At 45.1% G+C, this 21775-nt stretch overlaps 1 protein-coding gene across 2 annotated transcripts in view; it reads right to left on the bottom strand.

Moving 5' to 3' along the window:
• Positions 1-355: 355 nt before the first annotated feature.
• Positions 356-21775, bottom strand: part of METTL17 (methyltransferase like 17) — a 71413-nt gene continuing 49993 nt past the window's right edge. The window contains exons 6-14 of one of the 2 annotated variants that reach the window (XM_063913454.1): positions 19455-19528; positions 18224-18318; positions 18049-18119; positions 17413-17520; positions 17263-17331; positions 16505-16555; positions 10365-10457; positions 10063-10250; positions 356-1554 (exon numbers count right to left, since the gene is read on the bottom strand). In XM_063913454.1, coding sequence (XP_063769524.1) covers positions 1437-1554; positions 10063-10250; positions 10365-10457; positions 16505-16555; positions 17263-17331; positions 17413-17520; positions 18049-18119; positions 18224-18318; positions 19455-19528 — 867 coding nt within the window. In that variant the 3' untranslated portion in view covers positions 356-1436. The remainder of the gene's footprint in view (positions 1555-10062; positions 10251-10364; positions 10458-16504; positions 16556-17262; positions 17332-17412; positions 17521-18048; positions 18120-18223; positions 18319-19454; positions 19529-21775) is intronic. The other variant, XM_063913455.1, reaches the window with a different exon arrangement.

Genomic DNA, 21775 nt, shown 5'->3' with positions numbered 1-21775 from the left:
TATTTGCTAGGTGTCAGACATTGCAGCTATTGGCATTTGGGTTACTGATGTTAATACGTGTGCCAGGAACAGAGATGAATATGGAATGAACACACACAATGCACACTGGGCCATGTAGGATTTCTTTCGCTGTAAAGTACTAGTTTTAACCAATTTTGTCGGCTGACTGCAGTGAGAATTGATGGTATATGGACTGAGCTAATCCTTTGTTCTTATGCGTTAAGATGAGGAGCTTGCATGAAGTAATGTGCATAGCAATAACCTGACTATCAAATTCTGGGTATCAATATGGACATGGATTCTCTCCAGATTGTGGAGAACTTTAAAGAACATACTGAACACTGCAATCGGAAGCTGAGATTATTATCAAAATTTATTGAATGGTTTTGTTATGCTCACTTATCTGCACCAATACATTATATTGTCACTTTTTATAAATCTGTTATATTTACACCTGTAAATATTAGAACCTTGCATTTGTTTACTATTAGTCCACTGGCTTAAAAGATGGAATTTAAACCAAGATTACAACCTAGGACATTTAGAGCATAGTTGTATTGGGGTGTGCTTAGAGACAGCCAGTTGTTGGAAGGGTAACACGGTGTGTGCCTGTCCTGCCTTATAGGAAAGACTACATTTCCCCTTGTTTAAGTTCAGGCTGTAACTATAAGCTAGCAGTTATCTTCAAGAAGAGCGTACCATAATAGAAGTGAGGAGTATAGTACCCATTTCTGCCGTTCACCCCCAGACAATAGACATACTGGTGGGAATACAATAGGCTCAGGTTTTGGAAAATCACAGATATTCTGCAATTTTCCCATCAGTGTTATAAAAGGCAAAACCTGCCCGAGTTTACAGATTCCGTAGTCTTTTGTGTCTAATTATATAATTATTTGAATTACAAAACACAAGGAGCACTTCAGATTTTCTTCCAGCCTAAAGACCTACATGACAAATGTCTGTATTGTCTACAATAGCACATTCCTTTCACTTGGAAAGCTAAGAGATTTCCTTTTACTGAGCAAGTACAGAAACAAATCTAGGCAGACACACATCCGTTCTAGAGTTCCTTATAGTTTCTTACAGTACTTAGCCATCTCCCGTCACTGTTGCAATCTCTTATACAAGATCCATGTGCAAATATATGGAAAGTATATTGAAATGTTCAGTCATCACTTGCATATATTAAGGATTGCACTTCTAGCAACAATATATATATACACACACACACACACACACACACACACACACACACTATACAAACATACACATTCAGTGTATATTATATATGTGCATATATATATACACACACATACATGCACACACACTTAAATATGGGACAGTTGATAGTATCAGTTATTCCACAACTTTGGAAGCTTATCATATCCCATAAACAGTTGTCTTGTTGTTAGGTCAGTTCTTCCATTTCTCAGTTGTCATGAAGCAGGAATCTCTTCACCATTCTCAGGTTCATCAGGAAGAGAGTTATCATTAGAAATTATTGCTGGCAGCCGGTCTCCCCATTGACATCTTCTGGCACAACGGTATAGATCCCTAAGAAAATACAGATGCCATTGTAAACAAAAATCTGCTAAATACTCTGGAGGTCAGAGTGCAAATCATCAGACCCACAGTGCAAATGCATGTTTGCACCCACATCCTATGATCTGCACGGGAATGGAACTCAGGGTTGACAGTGGCTAGGTCGACAATAGAAATAGGTCGACACGACCATTAGATCAACATGAAAAAAAGGTCGACATGAATTTTTCATGTTTTTTTGGTGTCGTTTTCTTCGTAAAGTGACCAGAACACTCTGCCTCTTGAAGAAGCCGCCTGGGGTGTGGAGAAACGCCTTGAGGGTACAGAAGAAAGGGACACCTTTGACCATTAAAGTGTCCCAAGGAGTGAAATACACGCTGCCATCGGCTGCTTGTCACAAGTTGCCGGTGAGCTACTCAGCCTGCGATTTAATTATCTCACGTTAACCTCCCCTGTACTTGGAACACTGCAATATTCTGCTCGGCTGGGCACTGCTCATTTGAGCTGGGGGATCTGCACGGCGGTCCGGCGCACTCACACTGTGCCGCACTGAAGAGAACGGTTCTTAGCTGAACGTACCGCAGACGGATGTCTCACCCATGCACAGGGTGATAACAAGCGGCTTTCAACTACCTATCCTGTGCAGTAAGAGATTACAACGTCTCAATGAGTAACAGCAACCGGTTGGTTTTATTATTTGCTCCATGGAAACAGCTATCTAAATTTGGACACCTCTATATGGTCATAGACGCTTATCACATCATTTGGAGGATATATTCCCATTTGAACTGTTAGATATGGAATTAATTTGAGAGACTAATTCTATCCAACAGAGAGTGGCTCTCTCCCATATTTCAGCATCCCTTTCACACATTAATACATCATATGTTTGTATTTATAGAGGCTTATAATACCTCAGTTATATGCTTTGGGAATTGTTGTGGTCTTTTAGTAAGTCTGTTATTGTTTTTATGTTAATAAATTGTTTTTTATCTACATCATTGGTATTGTGCGCCGACCTGGTGATTTGTTTTAGTTTACATGAAAAAAAGGTCGACATGAATTTTTCATGTTTTTTTGGTGTCGTTTTCTTCGTAAAGTGACCAGGAACCCCTCGCATGGCTCGCCATGCTTCGGGCAAGGTGCCGAGCGCAGGTTACCGTTCCCAATCGTAGTCCACGTAGATCGTAAAGTATGAAAAAGGTTTTTTTTTTAAATGTGAAAAACTCATGTCAACCTTGTTTAGGTTGACCTAATGGTCGTGTCGACCTATTTCTAGTGTCGACATATTCACTATCGACCAATGGGTATCGACATAATGGGTGTCGACCCAGAGTCCAGATATCGATCTGCACACAGGTACTTCAATTACTAAGGAGGTGCACAAGTTAGCGAACAAGATGGTGGTATTTGAGTGTGAGCATACGTTTGCGATGGCATGGGGATGGAGTTGGGGATAGTGAACTAACCAGAATGAAGTTGGTGTATCCAGGCACCAGTGCAGATGTAAGATTTACTTTTGAGAAAAATAAGATTTTACTTACCGATAAATCTATTTCTCGTAGTCCGTAGTGGATGCTGGGACTCCGTCAGGACCATGGGGATTAGCGGCTCCGCAGGAGACAGGGCACAAAAATAAAAGCTTTAGGACTAGGTGGTGTGCACTGGCTCCTCCCCCTATGACCCTCCTCCAAGCCTCAGTTAGGATACTGTGCCCGGACGAGCGTACACAATAAGGAAGGATTTTGAATCCCGGGTAAGACTCATACCAGCCACACCAATCACACCGTATAACCTGTGATCTGAACCCAGTTAACAGTATGACAAACGTAGGAGCCTCTGAACAGACGGCTCACAACAATAACAACCCGATTTTTTTGTAACAATAACTATGTACAAGTATTGCAGACAATCCGCACTTGGGATGGGCGCCCAGCATCCACTACGGACTACGAGAAATAGATTTATCGGTAAGTAAAATCTTATTTTCTCTGACGTCCTAGTGGATGCTGGGACTCCGTCAGGACCATGGGGATTATACCAAAGCTCCCAAACGGGCGGGAGAGTGCGGATGACTCTGCAGCACCGAATGAGAGAACTCCAGGTCCTCTTTAGCCAGGGTATCAAATTTGTAGAATTTTACAAACGTGTTCTCCCCCGACCACGTAGCTGCTCGGCAGAGTTGTAATGCCGAGACCCCTCGGGCAGCCGCCCAAGATGAGCCCACCTTCCTTGTGGAATGGGCCTTGATAGATTTAGGCTGTGGCAGGCCTGCCACAGAATGTGCAAGTTGAATTGTGCTACAAATCCAACGAGCAATCGTCTGCTTAGAAGCAGGAGCACCCAGCTTGTTGGGTGCATACAGTATAAACAGCGAGTCAGATTTTCTGACTCCAGCCGTCCTTGAAATATATATTTTCAATGCCCTGACAACGTCCAGCAACTTGGAATCCTCCAAATCGCTAGTAGCCGCAGGCACCACAATAGGCTGGTTCAGGTGAAACGCTGAAACCACCTTAGGCAGAAACTGAGGACGCGTCCGCAGTTCTGCCCTGTCCGAATGGAAAATCAGATATGGGCTTTTATACGATAAAGCCGCCAATTCTGACACTCTCCTGGCTGAAGCCAGGGCCAGTAGCATGGTTACTTTCCATGTAAGATATTTCAAATCCACCGATTTGAGTGGCTCAAACCAATGGGATTTGAGAAAATCCAAAACTACATTAAGATCCCACGGAGCCACTGGGGGCACAACCGGGGGCTGCATATGTAGTACTCCTTTTACAAAAGTCTGGACTTCAGGAACTGAAACCAATTCTTTCTGGAAGAAAATCGACAGGGCCGAAATTTGAACCTTAATGGACCCTAATTTGAGGCCCATAGACAATCCTGTTTGCAGGAAATGTAGGAATCGACCCAGTTGAAATTCCTCCGTCGGGGCCTTCCTGGCCTCACACCACGCAACATATTTTCTCCAAATGCGGTGATAATGTTGTGCAGTCACCTCCTTCCTGGCTTTTACCAGGGTAGGGATGACCTCTTCCGGAATGCCTTTTTCCCTTAGAATTCGGCGTTCAACCGCCATGCCGTCAAACGCAGCCGCGGTAAGTCTTGGAATAGACACGGTCCCTGCTGAAGCAGGTCCCGTCTTAGAGGTAGAGGCCACGGATCTTCCGTGAGCATCTCCTGAAGTTCCGGGTACCAAGTTCTTCTTGGCCAATCCGGAGCCACGAGTATCGTTCTTACTCCCCTTTGCCGTATAATTCTCAGTACTTTTGGTATGAGAGGCAGAGGAGGAAACACATACACTGACTGGAACACCCACGGTGTTACCAGAGCGTCCACAGCTATTGCCTGAGGGTCTCTTGACCTGGCGCAATACCTGTCCAGTTTTTTGTTGAGGCGGGACGCCATCATATCCACCTTTGGTTTTTCCCAACGGTTCACAATCATGTGGAAGACTTCTGGATGAAGTCCCCACTCTCCCGGGTGTAGATCGTGTCTGCTGAGGAAGTCCGCTTCCCAGTTGTCCACTCCCGGAATGAACACTGCTGACAGTGCTATCACATGATCTTCCGCCCAGCGAAGAATCCTTGCAGCTTCTGCCATTGCCCTCCTGCTTCTTGTGCCGCCCTGTCTGTTTACGTGGGCGACTGCCGTGATGTTGTCCAACTGGATCAACACCGGCTGACCCTGAAGCAGGGGTTTTGCCAGGCTTAGAGCATTGTAAATCGCTCTTAGCTCCAGTATATTTATGTGAAAAGACATCTCCAGGCTTGACCACACTCCCTGGAAGTTTCTTCCCTGTGTGACCGCTCCCCAGCCTCTCAGACTGGCATCCGTGGTCACCAGGACCCAGTCCTGTATGCCGAATCTGCGGCCCTCTAACAGATGAGCACTCTGCAACCACCACAGAAGAGACACCCTTGTCCGTGGAGACAAAGTTATCCGCTGATGCATCTGCAGATGCGATCCGGACCATTTGTCCAGCAGATCCCACTGAAAAGTTCGTGCGTGGAATCTGCCGAATGGAATCGCTTCGTAAGAAGCCACCATTTTTCCCAGGACTCTTGTGCATTGATGCACAGACACTTTTCCTGGTTTTAGGAGGTTCCTGACAAGTTCGGATAACTCCCTGGCTTTCTCCTCCGGAAGAAACACCTTTTTCTGAACCGTGTCCAGAATCATTCCCAGGAACAGCAGACGTGTCGTCGGGGTCAATTGAGATTTTGGAAAATTCAGAATCCACCCGTGCTGTTGCAGCACTACTTTGGTTAGTGCTACTACGTCCCCCAGCTGTTCTCTGAACCTTGCCCTTATCAGGAGATCGTCCAAGTAAGGGATAATTAATACGCCTTTTCTTCGCAGAAGAAACATCATTTCGGCCATTACCTTGGTAAAGACCCGAGGTGCCGTGGACAATCCAAACGGCAGCGTCTGAAACTGATAATGACAGTTTTGCACCACGAACCTGAGGTACCCTTGATGTGAAGGGCAAATTGGGACATGCAGGTAAGCATCCTTGATGTCCAGGGACACCATAAAGTCCCCTTCTTCCAGATTCGCTATCACTGCTCTGAGTGACTCCATCTTGAACTTGAATTTTTGTATGTACAGGTTCAAAGATTTCAGATTTAGAATAGGTCTTACCGAGCCGTCCGGCTTCGGTACCACAAATAGTGTGGAATAATACCCCTTTCCCTGTTGTAGGAGGGGTACCTTGACTATCACCTGCTGAGAATACAGCTTGTGAATGGCTTCCAATACCGTCGCCCTGTCTGAGGGAGACGTTGGCAGAGCAGACTTTAGGAACCGGCGAGGGGGAGACTTCTCGAATTCCAACCTGTAACCCTGAGATACTACCTGCAGGATCCAGGGGTCCACCTGTGAGTGAGCCCACTGTGCGCTGAAATTCTTGAGTCGACCCCCCACCGCCCCTGAGTCCGTCATGCTGAGGGCTTTGCAGAAGCCGGGGAGGGCTTCTGCTCCTGGGAGGGAGCAGCTTGGTGCACTCTCTTACCCTTTCCTTTGCCTCGGGGCAGATATGACTGTCCTTTTGCCCGCTTGTTCTTATAGGAACGAAAGGACTGCGGCTGAAAAGACGGTGTCTTTTTCTGTTGGGAGGGGACCTGAGGTAAAAAGGTGGATTTCCCGGCTGTTGCCGTGGCCACCAAATCCGATAGACCGACCCCAAATAATTCCTCCCCTTTATACGGCAATACTTCCATATGCCGTTTGGAATCCGCATCACCTGACCACTGTCGCGTCCATAAACTTCTTCTGGCAGATATGGACATCGCACTTACTCTCGATGCCAGAGTGCAAATATCCCTCTGAGCATCTCGCATATAAAGAAAAGCATCCTTTAATTGCTCTATAGTCAATAAAATACTGTCCCTATCCAGGGTATCAATATTTTCAGTCAGGGAATCCGACCAAACCACCCCAGCACTGCACATCCATGCAGATGCGATGGCTGGTCGCAGTATAACACCAGTATGAGTGTATATACTTTTCAGGGTAGTTTCCAGCCTCCTATCAGCTGGATCCTTGAGGGCGGCCGTTTCAGGAGACGGTAACGCCACTTGTTTTGATAAGCGTGTGAGTGCCTTATCCACCCTAGGGGGTGTTTCCCAGCGCGCCCTAACCTCTGGCGGGAAAGGGTATAATGCCAATAACTTCTTTGAAATTAGCAGTTTTCTATCGGGGTTAACCCACGCTTCATCACACACTTCATTCAATTTCTCTGATTCAGGAAAAACCACAGGTAGTTTTTTCAGACCCCACATAATACCCCTTTTTGTGGTACTTGCAGTATCAGAGATATGCAAAGCCTCCTTCATTGCCGTGATCATATAACGTGTGGCCCTACTGGAAAATACGTTTGTTTCTTCACCGTCGACACTAGATTCGGTGTCCGTGTCTGGGTCTGTGTCGACCGACTGAGGTAAAGGGCGTTTTACAGCCCCTGACGGTGTCTGAGACGCCTGGACAGGTACTAACTGGTTTGCCGGCCGTCTCATGTCGTCAACTGATTTTTGTAACGTGCTGACATTATCACGTAATTCCATAAACAAAGCCATCCATTCCGGTGTCGACTCCCTAGGGGGTGACATCACCATTACCGGCAATTGCTCCGCCTCCACACCAACATCGTCCTCATACATGTCGACACACACGTACCGACACACAGCAGACACACAGGGAATGCTCTTATCGAAGACAGGACCCCACTAGCCCTTTGGGGAGACAGAGGGAGAGTTTGCCAGCACACACCCAAGCGCTATAAATATATAGGAACAACCCTACAGAAGTGTTGTTTCCTTTATAGCAGCTTAATATATCAATATCGCCAAAAAAGTGCCCCCCCCTCTCTGTTTTACCCTGTTTCTGTAGTGCAGTGCAGGGGAGAGTCCTGGGAGCCTTCCTCGCAGCGGAGCTGTGCAGGAAAATGGCGCTGTGTGCTGAGGAGATAGGCCCCGCCCCCTATTTCGGCGGGCTCTTCTCCCGGTGTTTGTGAGACCTGGCAGGGGTTAAATACATCCATATAGCCCCAGGGGCTATATGTGATGTATTTTTAGCGTCACGTGATCGGGCTGCAATCTCTGTGTGAGCTGTGAGCTGTGAACTGCCGCTCTTGGGAGCCGTACCTCACGCTGGAAACAAGTGTGCTATTTACGTGCCCACACGGCTGGAAAAAGAGAGAGGGAGCGCTCCCCCGGCTTGTAAGTCCTATTGGATCCATTTTACAATAATCCGAACATTGGTCTCTAATTTGCAACAGCCCCCGAAAATTGCTATATACGGGAGGTAGGAGTTAAACTTACCAGTGATTTTTTTGCACAACTAACAATGGAATAAGATTGGATCCAATTATCAAATGGACTAACATGATAAATACTAATGAATGATTATAACAAGATTGCATGCCCTTACTAATTGATTAACTAATCAGACTTTTTATGCTATTTTAATATTGATTACTATATCATTGATTATATCATAATTTTTGGTTATTTATGTGTAAATATATGGCCATATATGCTTCTTTTTTAAATAATAAATATACATATGTTTAATTTGATGTGACTGGACAGCGCTTCCTATTAAAACCTCGGTTTTAATTTTTTGTGATTTTGCTTGCTAAAGGGGTTTCTGCAATAAGCCCTTATTAGGAAGCTGCAGCCCAGTCCCAGATTTACATCTGCTAACGAAAGAAGGATCAGGCGCCGAGTATATTTTGTGTTGTATTATCATTGCTGCCCAGGGCGCCCCCCCCCAGCGCCCTGCACCCTCAGTGACCGCTGGTGTGAAGTGTGCTGACAACAATGGCGCACAGCTGCAGTGCTGTGCGCTACCTCATGAAGACTGAAAAGTCTTCAGCCGCCGGTTTCTGGACCTCTTCACTTTTCGGCATCTGCAAGGGGGTCGGCGGCGCGGCTCCGGGACCGGACTCCATGGCTGGGCCTGTGTTCGATCCCTCTGGAGCTAATGGCGTCCAGTAGCCTAAGAAGCCAATCCATCCTGCACGCAGGTGAGTTCACTTCTTCTCCCCTAAGTCCCTCGTTGCAGTGAGCCTGTTGCCAGCAGGACTCACTGAAAATAAAAAACCTAATAACTTTTTCTAAGCAGCTCTTTAGGAGAGCCACCTAGATTGCACCCTGCTCGGACGGGCACAAAAACCTAACTGAGGCTTGGAGGAGGGTCATAGGGGGAGGAGCCAGTGCACACCACCTAGTCCTAAAGCTTTTATTTTTGTGCCCTGTCTCCTGCGGAGCCGCTAATCCCCATGGTCCTGACGGAGTCCCAGCATCCACTAGGACGTCAGAGAAAATAGTATTAGAATGAGATGAGGAGTGTAGAGGGTGCATTTTTAGAGGTTCTTCATGATGTGTGCTTGGCAATTGCTATTCCACAAAAGCACTGCAAAGCTGGTGGCCTTAGGGTCTTTTTAATGAGACTCGTTTTACATCTCTACGTAGCACTTTAATAGAGAAGTGCATTTTCAGGGGTACTCTGAGTAATGTAATAAATAGTACTGTACATAAATGAGTTATTTATGTAACTAAGGCAGCACAAATATGCCTCCTTTCTTGATTAATGTAAGCCTAACTAACAATAAAACTAAGCAGCATTTTAAGTGAGAACTGAAAAATGTTGATTACTGAAAGTGCATGAGAATGGACGTTGATGTGATGTTCATAGTTTGGCACAGTTTGCCTCTGGATTTTAGAGGTGTCTCCGTTATATGGATGGTAGACGTGCATTTTGATGTGTGCTGGGAAGACCATACAGATACACTTGTACAGCATTTTGTGGCGCAGGTTGGCTGAGTTTTTTAAATGATCTGCACACGTCTCATCCTAATTTAAAAAAAATAGGTAATATTTGTTTTGAACTAGTTTGGATAATACTGAATATGTGAAATTGCAAATTAATTCCTGGCAACTAGGGGAGCAAATACTGTGTGTGTGTGGCCAATGAACACAGGCAGTCAGAGCATAATCCTTTAGAACGTACTTCCCATGTCTCCGAGCGGTGATGACATCATAATGCAGTTTCCCATCAGAACCACATGTGTGACAGTGCACATGGCGTGGTCTGCGCAGCACTGGCTCAATTACACGTGGCCAGTGATCATTATTTCCATCAACACTGCCACGGGACAATATTAGAAAGGAAAACTTCTCCCAGCGCCAGGGTGGGTTCTGTGATAAAAAGCAAGAAAAAAAACATATTGTGAGATTAAAGTTAGCAGGGAATGGAAAGAAATACAAATAAAGTAATATTATCAGCCAGAGTACTAACATGAATATGCTCACCCAGCTCAGTGGCAATGGTTGGTACTGCTGCATAAAGTTACAGGGCATCTGGATACTTTTAGCAAGTTTGGGACATTCCAGCTGATGTGGGCACTGTCAAGAGTGGTAAAATTTTACTGGTCGATATGTTTGTACAGGTCATATGGGGGATGCAGGTTACATGAATGTAAGCCACAGTAAAGAACTGATCTATAATTATAAATAATATATATATATATATATATATATATATATATATATACACACATACATACACACACACACACACACACACACACACACACACACACACACACACACACACATAGAAGAATAGTTGATTGTCTACATGGAATTCCTTGGAAATACTGTAGCAAAGGCCATTAGAAGAATAGACTTCTATCTTTGCCCAGAAATCTATAGTATGAAAATTAAACAATTGTATCGGAATATATATTTTTATATAAAATAGGATTTTAATACCTAGCGGTAAATCCTTTTCTCGTAGTCCATAAGGGATATTGGGGACAGATTAGTATGATGGGGTATAGACGCGTCCAAAGGAGCCAGTGCACTTTAAATTTCTTCAACTGGGCGTGCTGGCTCCTCCCCTCTATGCCCCCTCCCACAGGCAGTATAGGTAAACAGTGCCCAAAGGAGAAATTACATACTTGAGAGAAGGAACATAACAACAAGTGTGGTGAGATTTACACACCAGCACACCAGAACATAACCAGGCCAGCAACAGAAACAGCAACAGCTGAACAGGCAACACATAACAGAGAACCTGGAGAAAGTCACTGCAGAGGCGGGCGCCCAGTGGGGGTCATTCCGACCCGATCGCTAGCTGCAGTGTGTCGCAGCGCAGCGATCGGGTTGGAACTGCGCATGTGCCGGCACCGCAGTGCGCCGGCGCATGGCAGCCGTCGTTACCTAGCGAGCGCCTCTGAGACAGAGGCGGCCGCTAGGCGGGAGGGGGCTGAACGGCGGCGTTAAGCCGCCGTTTAGGGGGAGCGGTCCGGCCCGCGGCGGCTGCGTGATGTGTCACGCAGTCGCTGCGGCCAGCGAGAGCGACGAGTAACTCCCGGCCAGCCGCAGGAGCTGCGCTGGCCGGGAGTTACTCCTCAAATACAAAGGCGCGATGCTTTTGTATTTGTGCAGTGGGGCCAGCACTTACATGCAGGGCGGACTAGCCCTGTGCTGGGCATCCCCCCGCATGTCTGAGTTTACGATCGTAGCTGCTACGATCAACTCGGAATGACCCCCAATATCCCTTATGAACTACGAGAAAAGGATTAATTAAAATCCAATTTTCTCTAGCATCCATAAGGGATATTGGGGACAGATTAGTATGATGGGAATGTCCCAAAGCTTCCAGAACGGGCGGGAATGTGCGGAGACATCTGCAGCACTGCCTGCCCAGAGTGGGTATCCTCTTTGGCCAGCGTATCAAACTTGTAGAACTTCACAAAGGTGTTCTTCCCCAACCAGGTAGTAGCTCGGCATAGTTGTAAGGCAGACATATAGGCCTGTTGGATAGTAAGCCGAATCCAATGAGCGATGGACTGCTTTGAAGCAGGGCAACCCATTTTCTGCACATCATATAGCACGAACAAGGAGTCCGTTTTTCTGATCCGAGCCGTCCTCTTGACATGGATTTTCAAGGCTCCCACTATATCCATTGCCTCCGGAGGGGCAGAAGAGCCAGAACTGGATGGAATCACAAGAGGTTGATTCAAGTGAAACACAGAGACCACCTTCAGCAGGAACTGCTGTCTAGTCCTGAGCTCAGCTCTGTCCTTGTAAAAGACTAAGTACGGACTTTTACATGATAAGGCCCCCAATTCTGAGACACGTCTAGCAGAAGCCAGGGCCAGTAACATCACCATCTTCCATGTGAGGTATTTGTCTTCTATGGTCATCAGAGGTTCAAACCAGGAGGACTGCAGAAAGCGTAACACCGCATCCAAATCCCAAGGCGCCGTAGGTGGCACAAACGGAGGTTGTATGTGAAGCACCCCTTGCAAGAAAGTCTGAACTTCTGGCAGGATAGCCAACTTCTTCTGGAAGAAGACGGAAAGAGCTGAAATCTGGACCTTAATGGATCCAAGACGTAAGCCTTTATCCACTCCAGACTGTAGGAAACTAAGGAATCTTCCCAAGTGGAATTCTGCAGATGGATATGCGCATTCCTCGAACCAAGAGACATATCTTCTCCAGATATGATGATAGTGTTTTGATGTCACAGGTTTTCTGGCTTGCACCATAGTCTCAATGACCTTTTTGGAAAGCCCGTTGTGAGCTAGGATGTTCCGCTCAACTTCAAGGCCGTCACCGCTGTAAGTCCGGGTAGACAAATGGTCCTTGCTGAAGAAGATCCCTGATTAGTGGCAGAAGCCAATAGTCTTATTATTATTATTATTCTATGGACATGTCCAGAAGAGCCGCATACCACGCTCTCCGGGGCCAATCTGGTGCAATCAAGATTGCTTGTACTCCGTGATGTCTAATACGCTTGAGCACCCTTGGGATCAACTGAATCGGAGGAAATAGGCCAAGGCGATATCAGCACATCAACCGAGCTTGCCTGAGGGTCTCTGGTTAGCGAGCAGTAGCAGCGAAGCTTCATGTTGAGGCGAGACGCCATCATGTCAATTTGTTGGCATTCCCACCTGTCGACGATCTGTTGAAACACATGAGAGTGTAATCCAGACTCCCCCGGGTGGAGATCGTGACGACTCAGGAAGTCCGTTTCCCAGTTGTCCACTCCCGGAATGAAAATTGCGGACAGTGCTCTTTCTTTCCGCCAAGAAAAGTAGTTTTGGACACTTCTAGCATGCAGGCCTTGCTTTTTGTCCCTCCTTGTCAATTGATGTACGCCACTGCCGTGGCGTTATCTGACTGAACCTGGATCACCTGATCCCGGAATAGAAGGGAGACCAGAATCAGAGCATTGTAGATAGCCTGAAGTTCCAGTATGTTGATCGGAAGTAGGGCCTCTTGGGCAGACCACCTGTCCTGGAACTGCACCCCCTGGGTGACAGCTCTTCATCCTCTCAGACTCGCATCTGTCGTGAGGAGTATCCAATCTTGAATCCCGAAGCGTCGACCCTCCAGTAGGTTGAAAGACAGTAGCCACCACAGGAGTGAAATCCTGGCCTGGGGTGACAGCCGAATCATCCGATGCATCTGAAGATGGGAACTGGACCACTTGTTCAGGATGTCCAATTGGAAGGGTCTGGCATGGAACCTTCCAAACTGTATCGCCTCGTATGAGGCCACCATCTTTCCCAACAATTTTATTCAAAGATGAATGGAAACTCGAGGAGGTCGGAGAACCATGCGAACCATTTCTTTAAGTGTTCTCACTTTGTCCTCTGGGAGGAACACTCTCTGAAGTACAGTATCCAGTATCATGCCCAGAAACAGGAGCCGTTGAGACAGCTCCAGGTGGGACTTCTGTCTGACCACGGGTGGATTCTCAATTTACAGAAGTTGGATAGTGCGATCTATATGGAGCAGTAGAAGTTCCCTGGAACTCTCTTTTATCAGGTGATCGTCCAGGTAAGGGACAATGTTGACCCCCTGGACTCTGAATTAAAACATCATTTCCGCCATCACCTTCGTGAACACCCTCGGAGCTGTAGACAGGCCGAAGGGTAACACCTGAAACTGGTAGTGATCGCTCAGTAGGGCGAACCGCAGATAGGCCTGATAAGGAGACCAAAGTGGGATGTGGAGGTACACTAGGAATTCTTGGTGTTCCAGGCCTGCGATCACAGCTCTCAAAGATTCCATCTTGAATTTGAAAACCTTTAGGTAAGGATTCAAGGACTTCAGATTCAAAATTGGTCTCACAGACCCATCTGGTTTTGGCACTACGAACACACTGGAGTAGTAACCTTGTCCTTGCTGTAGCAGGGGTACTGGACCAATAACCTGGGACTGGACCAACTTGTCGATGGCCAGTAGTAGCGTAACACACATATTTTCAATAGCTGGTAAGCTTGATTTGAAAAATCGTTGAGGAGGAGCACCGTCGAACTCCAGCTTGTAACCCTGAGAGATACGGCCCCTTACCCAGGCATCTTGGCAGGAACCGTCCTAGATGTGGCTGTAGTGACGTAACCGAGCTCCCACCAGGAGATCCCCTCGGTTTGGGTGGGCACCGTCATGCCGAAGTCTTTGTGGAAGCTGAACTGGTGCTCTGCTCTTGAGAACCGGCAACGGCTGGTTTCTTAGGCTTATCTCTGGAGCCTCAAGCTGCGTTGGAGGCACTCCTGGCTCTAGACTGAAATCTGGAGGACCAAAAGGACCGAGTAGACTGTCCCGGGTAGGCACGCCTAGCAGGCGGAGCCCCTGAAGGGAGAAACGTGGATTTCCCCAGCAGTAGCTTTGGAGATCCATGCATCCAACTCACCTCCGAAGAGCCATTCCCCTGTGAAGGGAAGAGATTCCACATTACGTTTGGAGTCAGCGTCTGCAATCCACTGACGCAACCATATGGCTCTGCGTGCAGACACAGCCATAGCAGTTATCCCAGCATTAACACTGCCAATCTCTTTAAGGGAGTCCCTGAGGACTCTTGCCGTGTCCTGAATGTGATTTAGGAAAGTTACAGTAGTCACTAAAGTCATATCACCCAAAAGACCCTCCTGAATTTGAGAAGCCCACATATAAATTGCATGTGTCATCCAGCAACCAGCAATGACCGGTCTTTGAGCTACACCTGCAGCAGTGTAGATAGATTTCAGAGTGGTCTCAATTCTCCTATCCCCAGGGTCCTTTACTGTAAAGAATCCCGGAGCTGGGAGTACCGCCTTCTTAGAGAGGCGAGACACGGAGACGTCTACTGCTGGAGATTCTTCCCAGAATTTCCTGCCTTCAGGGGCAAAAACCTTTTGGACACCTGATATTTTTTTATCTGGATTTTTCCAGGCTAATTTAATTAAATCATCCAATTCCCTGGAATCAAGAAATGTAACTATCAGTTTGTCTTGTGGGAGGAAAAATTACTGCTGATTAGTAGCGTCCTCCAGGGGGAGCTGTAACACATCCCATATAGCCAATATGAGGGGTTCAATACCCTGTGTAGGGGTGGAATCCCCACTAATGGGATCCACATCATCATCAGTATCCGACAGGATTGCAGGTAAAGCATGTTTTTGTGCACCTGTAGTAGACATGGGGTGATGGGGAACATCAGCCTTGGCAGCTAGGTTTGCTACTGCTTGTTGCAGTTCTTGTATTTTATTGGCAGTGAGTTGAGATGATATATCAGTCATCATAGTTTTGATAGCCCCAGCCATGAAGGCTCTGGACTCTCCCCCACATTGTTATCAGCATTTTGTGATGACTGACTACACTGCTCACATGATATGGAGCCAGATTAAATAGGGGAGAATCTGGCATTACATTCACTGCATAACTTCTGTTTCACCATTATGAAATACAGATACAATACACATACAACACAGACTGATTACAATACAAGCCTGCTCTAATGCATGTGAGAGGTGACACAGAAGAGAGGACCCCAGCACACCCAACGCTGTACAGCCCCAGTGAGGCTGTCTCACCACCGACGATCACCTTCAGGCTTTGTTAGGGGTGTGCGGCATGCTGCGGCAGCTAAGGCGCAGTGCCCCGCTGAACAAATAGCCCCTCAGGACAGTGGTCCTGCAGCAGGGAAGCGGCTCTACACCTCACGAGGCCGGGGACCACCCCCCTCCTAACTCCCATGGCACAGGTATGCTGTTGCCCAAACAGCATAGTGAAAGAAATAAAAGTTTAAAAGACGAAGAAAAAACTCTGGAGCTTGCAGAGTGTGCATCCTCTCCTGAGGGCACTTTTTTTCCAAACGGGAGGGGGCATGGAGGGGAGGAGCCAGCACACCCAGTTGAAGAAATTTAAAGTGCACTGGCTCCTTGACCCGTCTATACCCCATTGTACTAATCTGTCCCCAATATCCCTTATGGATGCTAGAGAAAATATGTTTACACAAAGTTACAAATATATAAATAGATTGGATTATGTCCCAGAGGCATTTGTGCTTTCTGTAAATGAGCATTCTCTTATTTGTGAACTCTATTAATAACTATATGTTTAATGTGTGGAATTAATATATACAAATATCAGCAAAGAGCTCTTCCATTTCTTACCGGTGCAAATACATAAGGTGGCCGATCGTCCAAAATTTGCTTGTCACCTCTCTGTGTGAAGAAAGAAAGCAATTGTTGAATTACTACAGAAAGTGTTGTACCAGACCTGCAGATCTAGCACAATCACACTCCGCCATCCCAGAGCTTTCTCAAAAGTGCTCAGTTGAGCGGTTTTGGTGCTTTATTTTATACCGGGATAGATGTATTATACAGTGATAAGAGCGGAGAAGTCTGTCAGTGGAGAAGTGTGCCTTGGCAACCAATCAGTTGTATAATGTTATAGACTGCACATGATAAATGATTACTTCAAAGCTGATTGGTTGCCATGGGCAACTTTTTCACTCTTATCACTGCTTCATACATCTACCCTTCAGTCTCTTAACACTAAAGGGGGGTACACACGGAGAGATCCGTGCTTAAATTCTAATCAGTCTGACTAGATTGCGTAGAAATTAAGCACGGATAACTCCGTGTGTATGCCCATAGCGATAGGGCCGCGCATCGCTATCGCTGACTCTAGATTTGGTATGCATGCAGGCTAAATCTAGTTAGGGTGAAGTGAGTGCCCCACCCCGCTCAGCACACATCGCACTGTGTAATGAGCGGGGACAGAGATGTGTGCTGAGCAGTCTGTGCTAGATCCCTCAGCACACATCTCCCCTGTGTGTAAGGGGCTTTAGGCATCACCAAAAAGCTGAACTGCAGCAAACTATCACATAATAAAACACAAAAGTCAATAAGCAAAGGATAGGACTTACGTTCAGGACTATATTGCGAGCCTCCATCAGAAGCTGGTGGCCTTCTACCGTACCATTTTCCACCAGCACCTAAAAGGCAACAACCATAACCATCGATACTACTGTATATGTATAATTAGGTGGAAAGTTTCAAAAGATAAGCAAACTAACCAGGAAGCCCCCAGTTTTCCTCCATAAAGTTTGGATAGTTCTTTCACGCGTAGTAAAGCTTGGGAGCTCATTTAAAGAGTATGCCGAGAATACAAGGTCATACTGCACCTGGAAAAAGTGTCAAAGCATAAAGGAGTATAAGTTTTATATATATATATATATATATATATATATATATATATAGTGGGTAAACACAAAATTAGAGGCAGGAAATGAGCATTGTAAGAAACTAAGCAGTACCATGATGCTTCAGAACAGGGAAATGCCACAGAGAATCGGCTAACAGGCACATTAAATAGTATGTAAACAACAGTGAACATTGGGGGTTATTCAGGTTTATTAGCAAACCAAAAAACCACACCAATAGGCAAAGCCACGTTGCACTGCAGGTGTTGCAGATGTAATATGTGCAGAGAGGTTTAGATTTGGGTGGGTTACATTGTTTCTGTGCAGGGTAAATACTGGCTATTTTATTTTTACACTGCAATTTAGGTTTCAGATTGAACACCCCCCACCTAAATCTAACTCTCTCTGCACATGTCACATCTGCCCCACCCGCTAACAAACCTGAATAAGGCCCATTTCCTTCAGATTACATAGACTACCTGCAGGAACTTCTCTATAAGAGCAACTTACCTTGGGAGAAACCGGCAGAAACTGTCTGAAATGAACGCCAGATATGTGCATATGACCTGTTTCTATACCACCTGCCAAAAGATAAAGAGCAGAAAACCATTTTTATGTAAGTGGCAATAATAGAGATACTGTAAGCCTATAATGGATAAGTAATATTCGGGTCACAGACACTAACCTTTTAATAACAGTTCGCTTAGTGTGTTCATAGATGCAGAGGCATCAACACACACATATTCTTTCAGACTATTTCCCCATACAGCATTGGCTGCCCTGAGAAACAGAGAAGATATATGAGAGAGAGAGAGAAACAGAGAAGATATATGAGAGAGAGAGAGAGAGAGAGAGAGAGAGAGGGGGGGGGGAGGGGGGAGGGAGAGAGGAAAAGCCATGAGCTAAAACAACAACAAATTATTTCCTTACTCCTATGTACGTCCATCAGCTCCATCATTTAGTTATTTACCGTTATTTATATAGCCCACACAGTGCTTACTAGACAATATTTCAGACAGTCACATTAGTTCCTATCCCGCAGAGCCGGCCTTAGGCATAGGCAAACTAGGCAAATGCCTAGGGCATTTGGTATGCTTAGGGGCACCCTAAAATGATATGCGGCATGCCTATATTGTGTGTGTGACTGTGGCTGTATCTGCATACGAAATGCTATATTGCAGTGTATTCCTGGAAATCACTGTAATGTAGCATTTTGTATGCAGATACAGCCACAGTCGTACACAGAATATAGGCATGCTGCATATCATTCAGAAGCTGCTTGTGCATCCTAGCCACATAGTAATGGAAATAAGATGCATTTTCATAAACAAAAGGCGCCCGACGTTAGCAGAGCTGCCAGCTGACTCATACCAGGCATCTCCTGCAGAACTAGCGGCGGTGCTAGGGGGCACCAGTCAAAATCTTGCCTAGGGCATCATATTGGTTAAGGCCTGCTCTGCTATCCCGGTACAGTTTACAATCTATATTCACTACATCAAAAGTCAATTAACTCACCAGTATGTGTGGGAGGCCAATGCACCTGAAGGAAACTCACACAGACACAAGAGGAACATAAAAACTCCACACAGATAGTACTTTGGTCAGGAATTGCACTCATGACCTCACGGCTGTGAGGCAGTAATGATAACCACTATGCTAAGCATAGTAAAGGCTATCTTGAAATTCTTAATCCCCAGCATGAATTATATTATGTGAATGCACTTGGTCTGTTTGTATTCTGTGTACATACAGACAGATCAATGGATGTTAAATTCATTAAGTACTTTTGAGCACGAGCAATTCATGCATAGAAGCATAGAAAGAGGCATAACACAGCCAAACAGAATAATAAGGGTCTGGAGCTCGCCAATTCTAAGTTCAACCTTCATACTAGAGTGCCTGGTAGCTGCTCTCACCATGAAACTGAGCCAATGCCAGAACCAAAATCCATCAGCGTCTGGGGCTTGAATTCAGGAACACGTTGGCTAATCTGCATGAGACAATACACATACACATCACTTTCAGATTTAAGAAACTTCCTTAAATAATGAAATTCTATTGTACATTAAGCCTAATGCAAGTCTCTCAGATTTCAATAAAATCACAACTTTGCCTAACAATTGATGGCAATGAGGAAAGACTATGGGGTCTATTTAATGCATGTCGGATCCTTTCCGACGGAGAGGATCCGACAATACAGTATTCAATTTGCGGGCAAATCCGACTGGTTTTGCCCGTTTTCGACAATACCAATCCAAAGTTGGATTGACATTGTCGAAAAACGGGAATAAAACCTGTCGGATTTGGCCACAAATACGACGGAACACGTGGATCCGTGGCTAATCCGCCGATCCAAGTGTTTTTTGACAAGTCGGAAAACCGTCAGCCCCACTGAATAGGTCAAATCATGATTCGACATAAAAAGTCGGAAACTGCCGTTTTTCCAACTAGACGGCAGTTCTGACTGCAGTTGAATAGACCCCAATGGGTGGAATTCAATTAATGGTGAAGGGTGCAAATTGCTGTTGCCGTGGTGTTTAAACGCTGGCAACAGCAGCCCGACTCCTTCCCCCGATTTGCTCAACAGTGCTGAGAACCCACTGCCGTAAAGCTTTGGCCAGGCGAATCTATTCACCCTAAATTGAAAATCCTTCCTATAGTCACCTTTTTAACAAGAACAATAATAATAATAATAATAATAATAATAATAACAATTAGACATTTTACTTCACTGCTGTATAAAATGAAATATATTAGTAAATCTATTTTTAAATATAAAATAAATATGAAATTGGAACATTTCAATAATTATAATTACAAAAAAATATATAGTATATAAGTAAGTAGGTGCTAACGTTTAAAGAAAGTAGGAACATGGGAATCTGTGACTAAACGTATATATTCCACATTGTATATGATGTGGGTGCTGACATGAGGAGCAAGAGGATGAGCAATCAGAAGTGTATTTTTGTGTGCCAAAATTAAATTTGGGGTATATAAAAATAGGTATAAGTATATATGTGGGTCATTTTAGGGGATTTAAAATAAAAGAAAAGTGGAAGTTGAAATTACTGGTAAAATTACAGTGAATCCATTTTCGCGGACAAATGAATAGGCACTTTTGCGAATTTACTGCGATTCACAGTGCATTTGGCTTTTTGAGGCTAACTGAATTCAGTCCTATGTCTGAAAGGGGTATTAGAGACTATAAAGGAATATTAAGGTAACTGATAAAGTAAGACGTTGTAGTCTTACTTTATCAATTACAGTACCAGTCAAAAGTTTGGACACACCTTCTCATTCAATGGTTTTAATTTATTTTAATTATTTTCCATATTGTAGATTAATAGTGAAGACATCAAAACTATGAAAGAACACATATGGAATTGGGATTCGGTCTTTAGGTCGACAGTAAGTAGGTCGACACTGTCTAGGTCGATCACTATTGGTCGACAGTAAGTAGGTCGACAGGTATTCTAGGTCGACATGACAAAAGGTCAACATGAGTTTTTCCCAAAAAAAATTCATACTTTACGATCCACGTGGACTACAATTCGGAATGGTAACCTGTGCCGAGCGCTGCGGTAGCGGAGCGAGGCACCTTGCCTGAAGCATGGCGAGTCACTGTACGGAGAAAACAACACCAAAAAAAGTAAAAAACAAACAAAACCTCATAGTCGACCTTTTCTCATGTCAACGTAGTACATGTCGACCTAGAAACCATTCCGACCTACTTACTGTCGACCAATAGTGGTCGACCTAGACACTGTCGACCTAAGTCTTATCTACCTAAGATACCACACCCCACACTACCTCATGAAGCTGATTGAGAGAATGCCAAGAGTGTGCAAAGCTGTCATCAAAGCAAAAGGGGGCTACTTTGAGGAATCTAAAATATAAAACATATTTTGATTTGTTTAACACTTTTTTGTTTACAACATAATTTCATGTGTTCTTTCATAGTTTTGATGTCTTCTACAATGTAGAAAATAATTCAAATAAATAAAAATCATTGAATGAGAAGGTGTGTCCAAACTTTTGACTGGTACTCTACCTTGATATTCCTCTATAGTCTCTAATACCCCTTTCAGACATAAAAAAAAACTGAAAGAAAAACGTGGGTGCCATGCAACGGCAGCAAATAATTTTTTTGCAAGCACAGTAAATACTGGCAGCTTTTGCATGTAGACCACAAATACTGGGCAGCCTTATTATTACACTACAAATCAGCGCTGGG

The sequence above is a fragment of the Pseudophryne corroboree genome, chromosome 1, assembly GCF_028390025.1.
Source record: "Pseudophryne corroboree isolate aPseCor3 chromosome 1, aPseCor3.hap2, whole genome shotgun sequence".
Lineage (NCBI taxonomy): Eukaryota > Metazoa > Chordata > Amphibia > Anura > Myobatrachidae > Pseudophryne > Pseudophryne corroboree.
The sequence above is the reverse complement of the archived record's forward strand: the minus strand, read 5'-3'. Positions and strand labels throughout refer to the sequence as shown.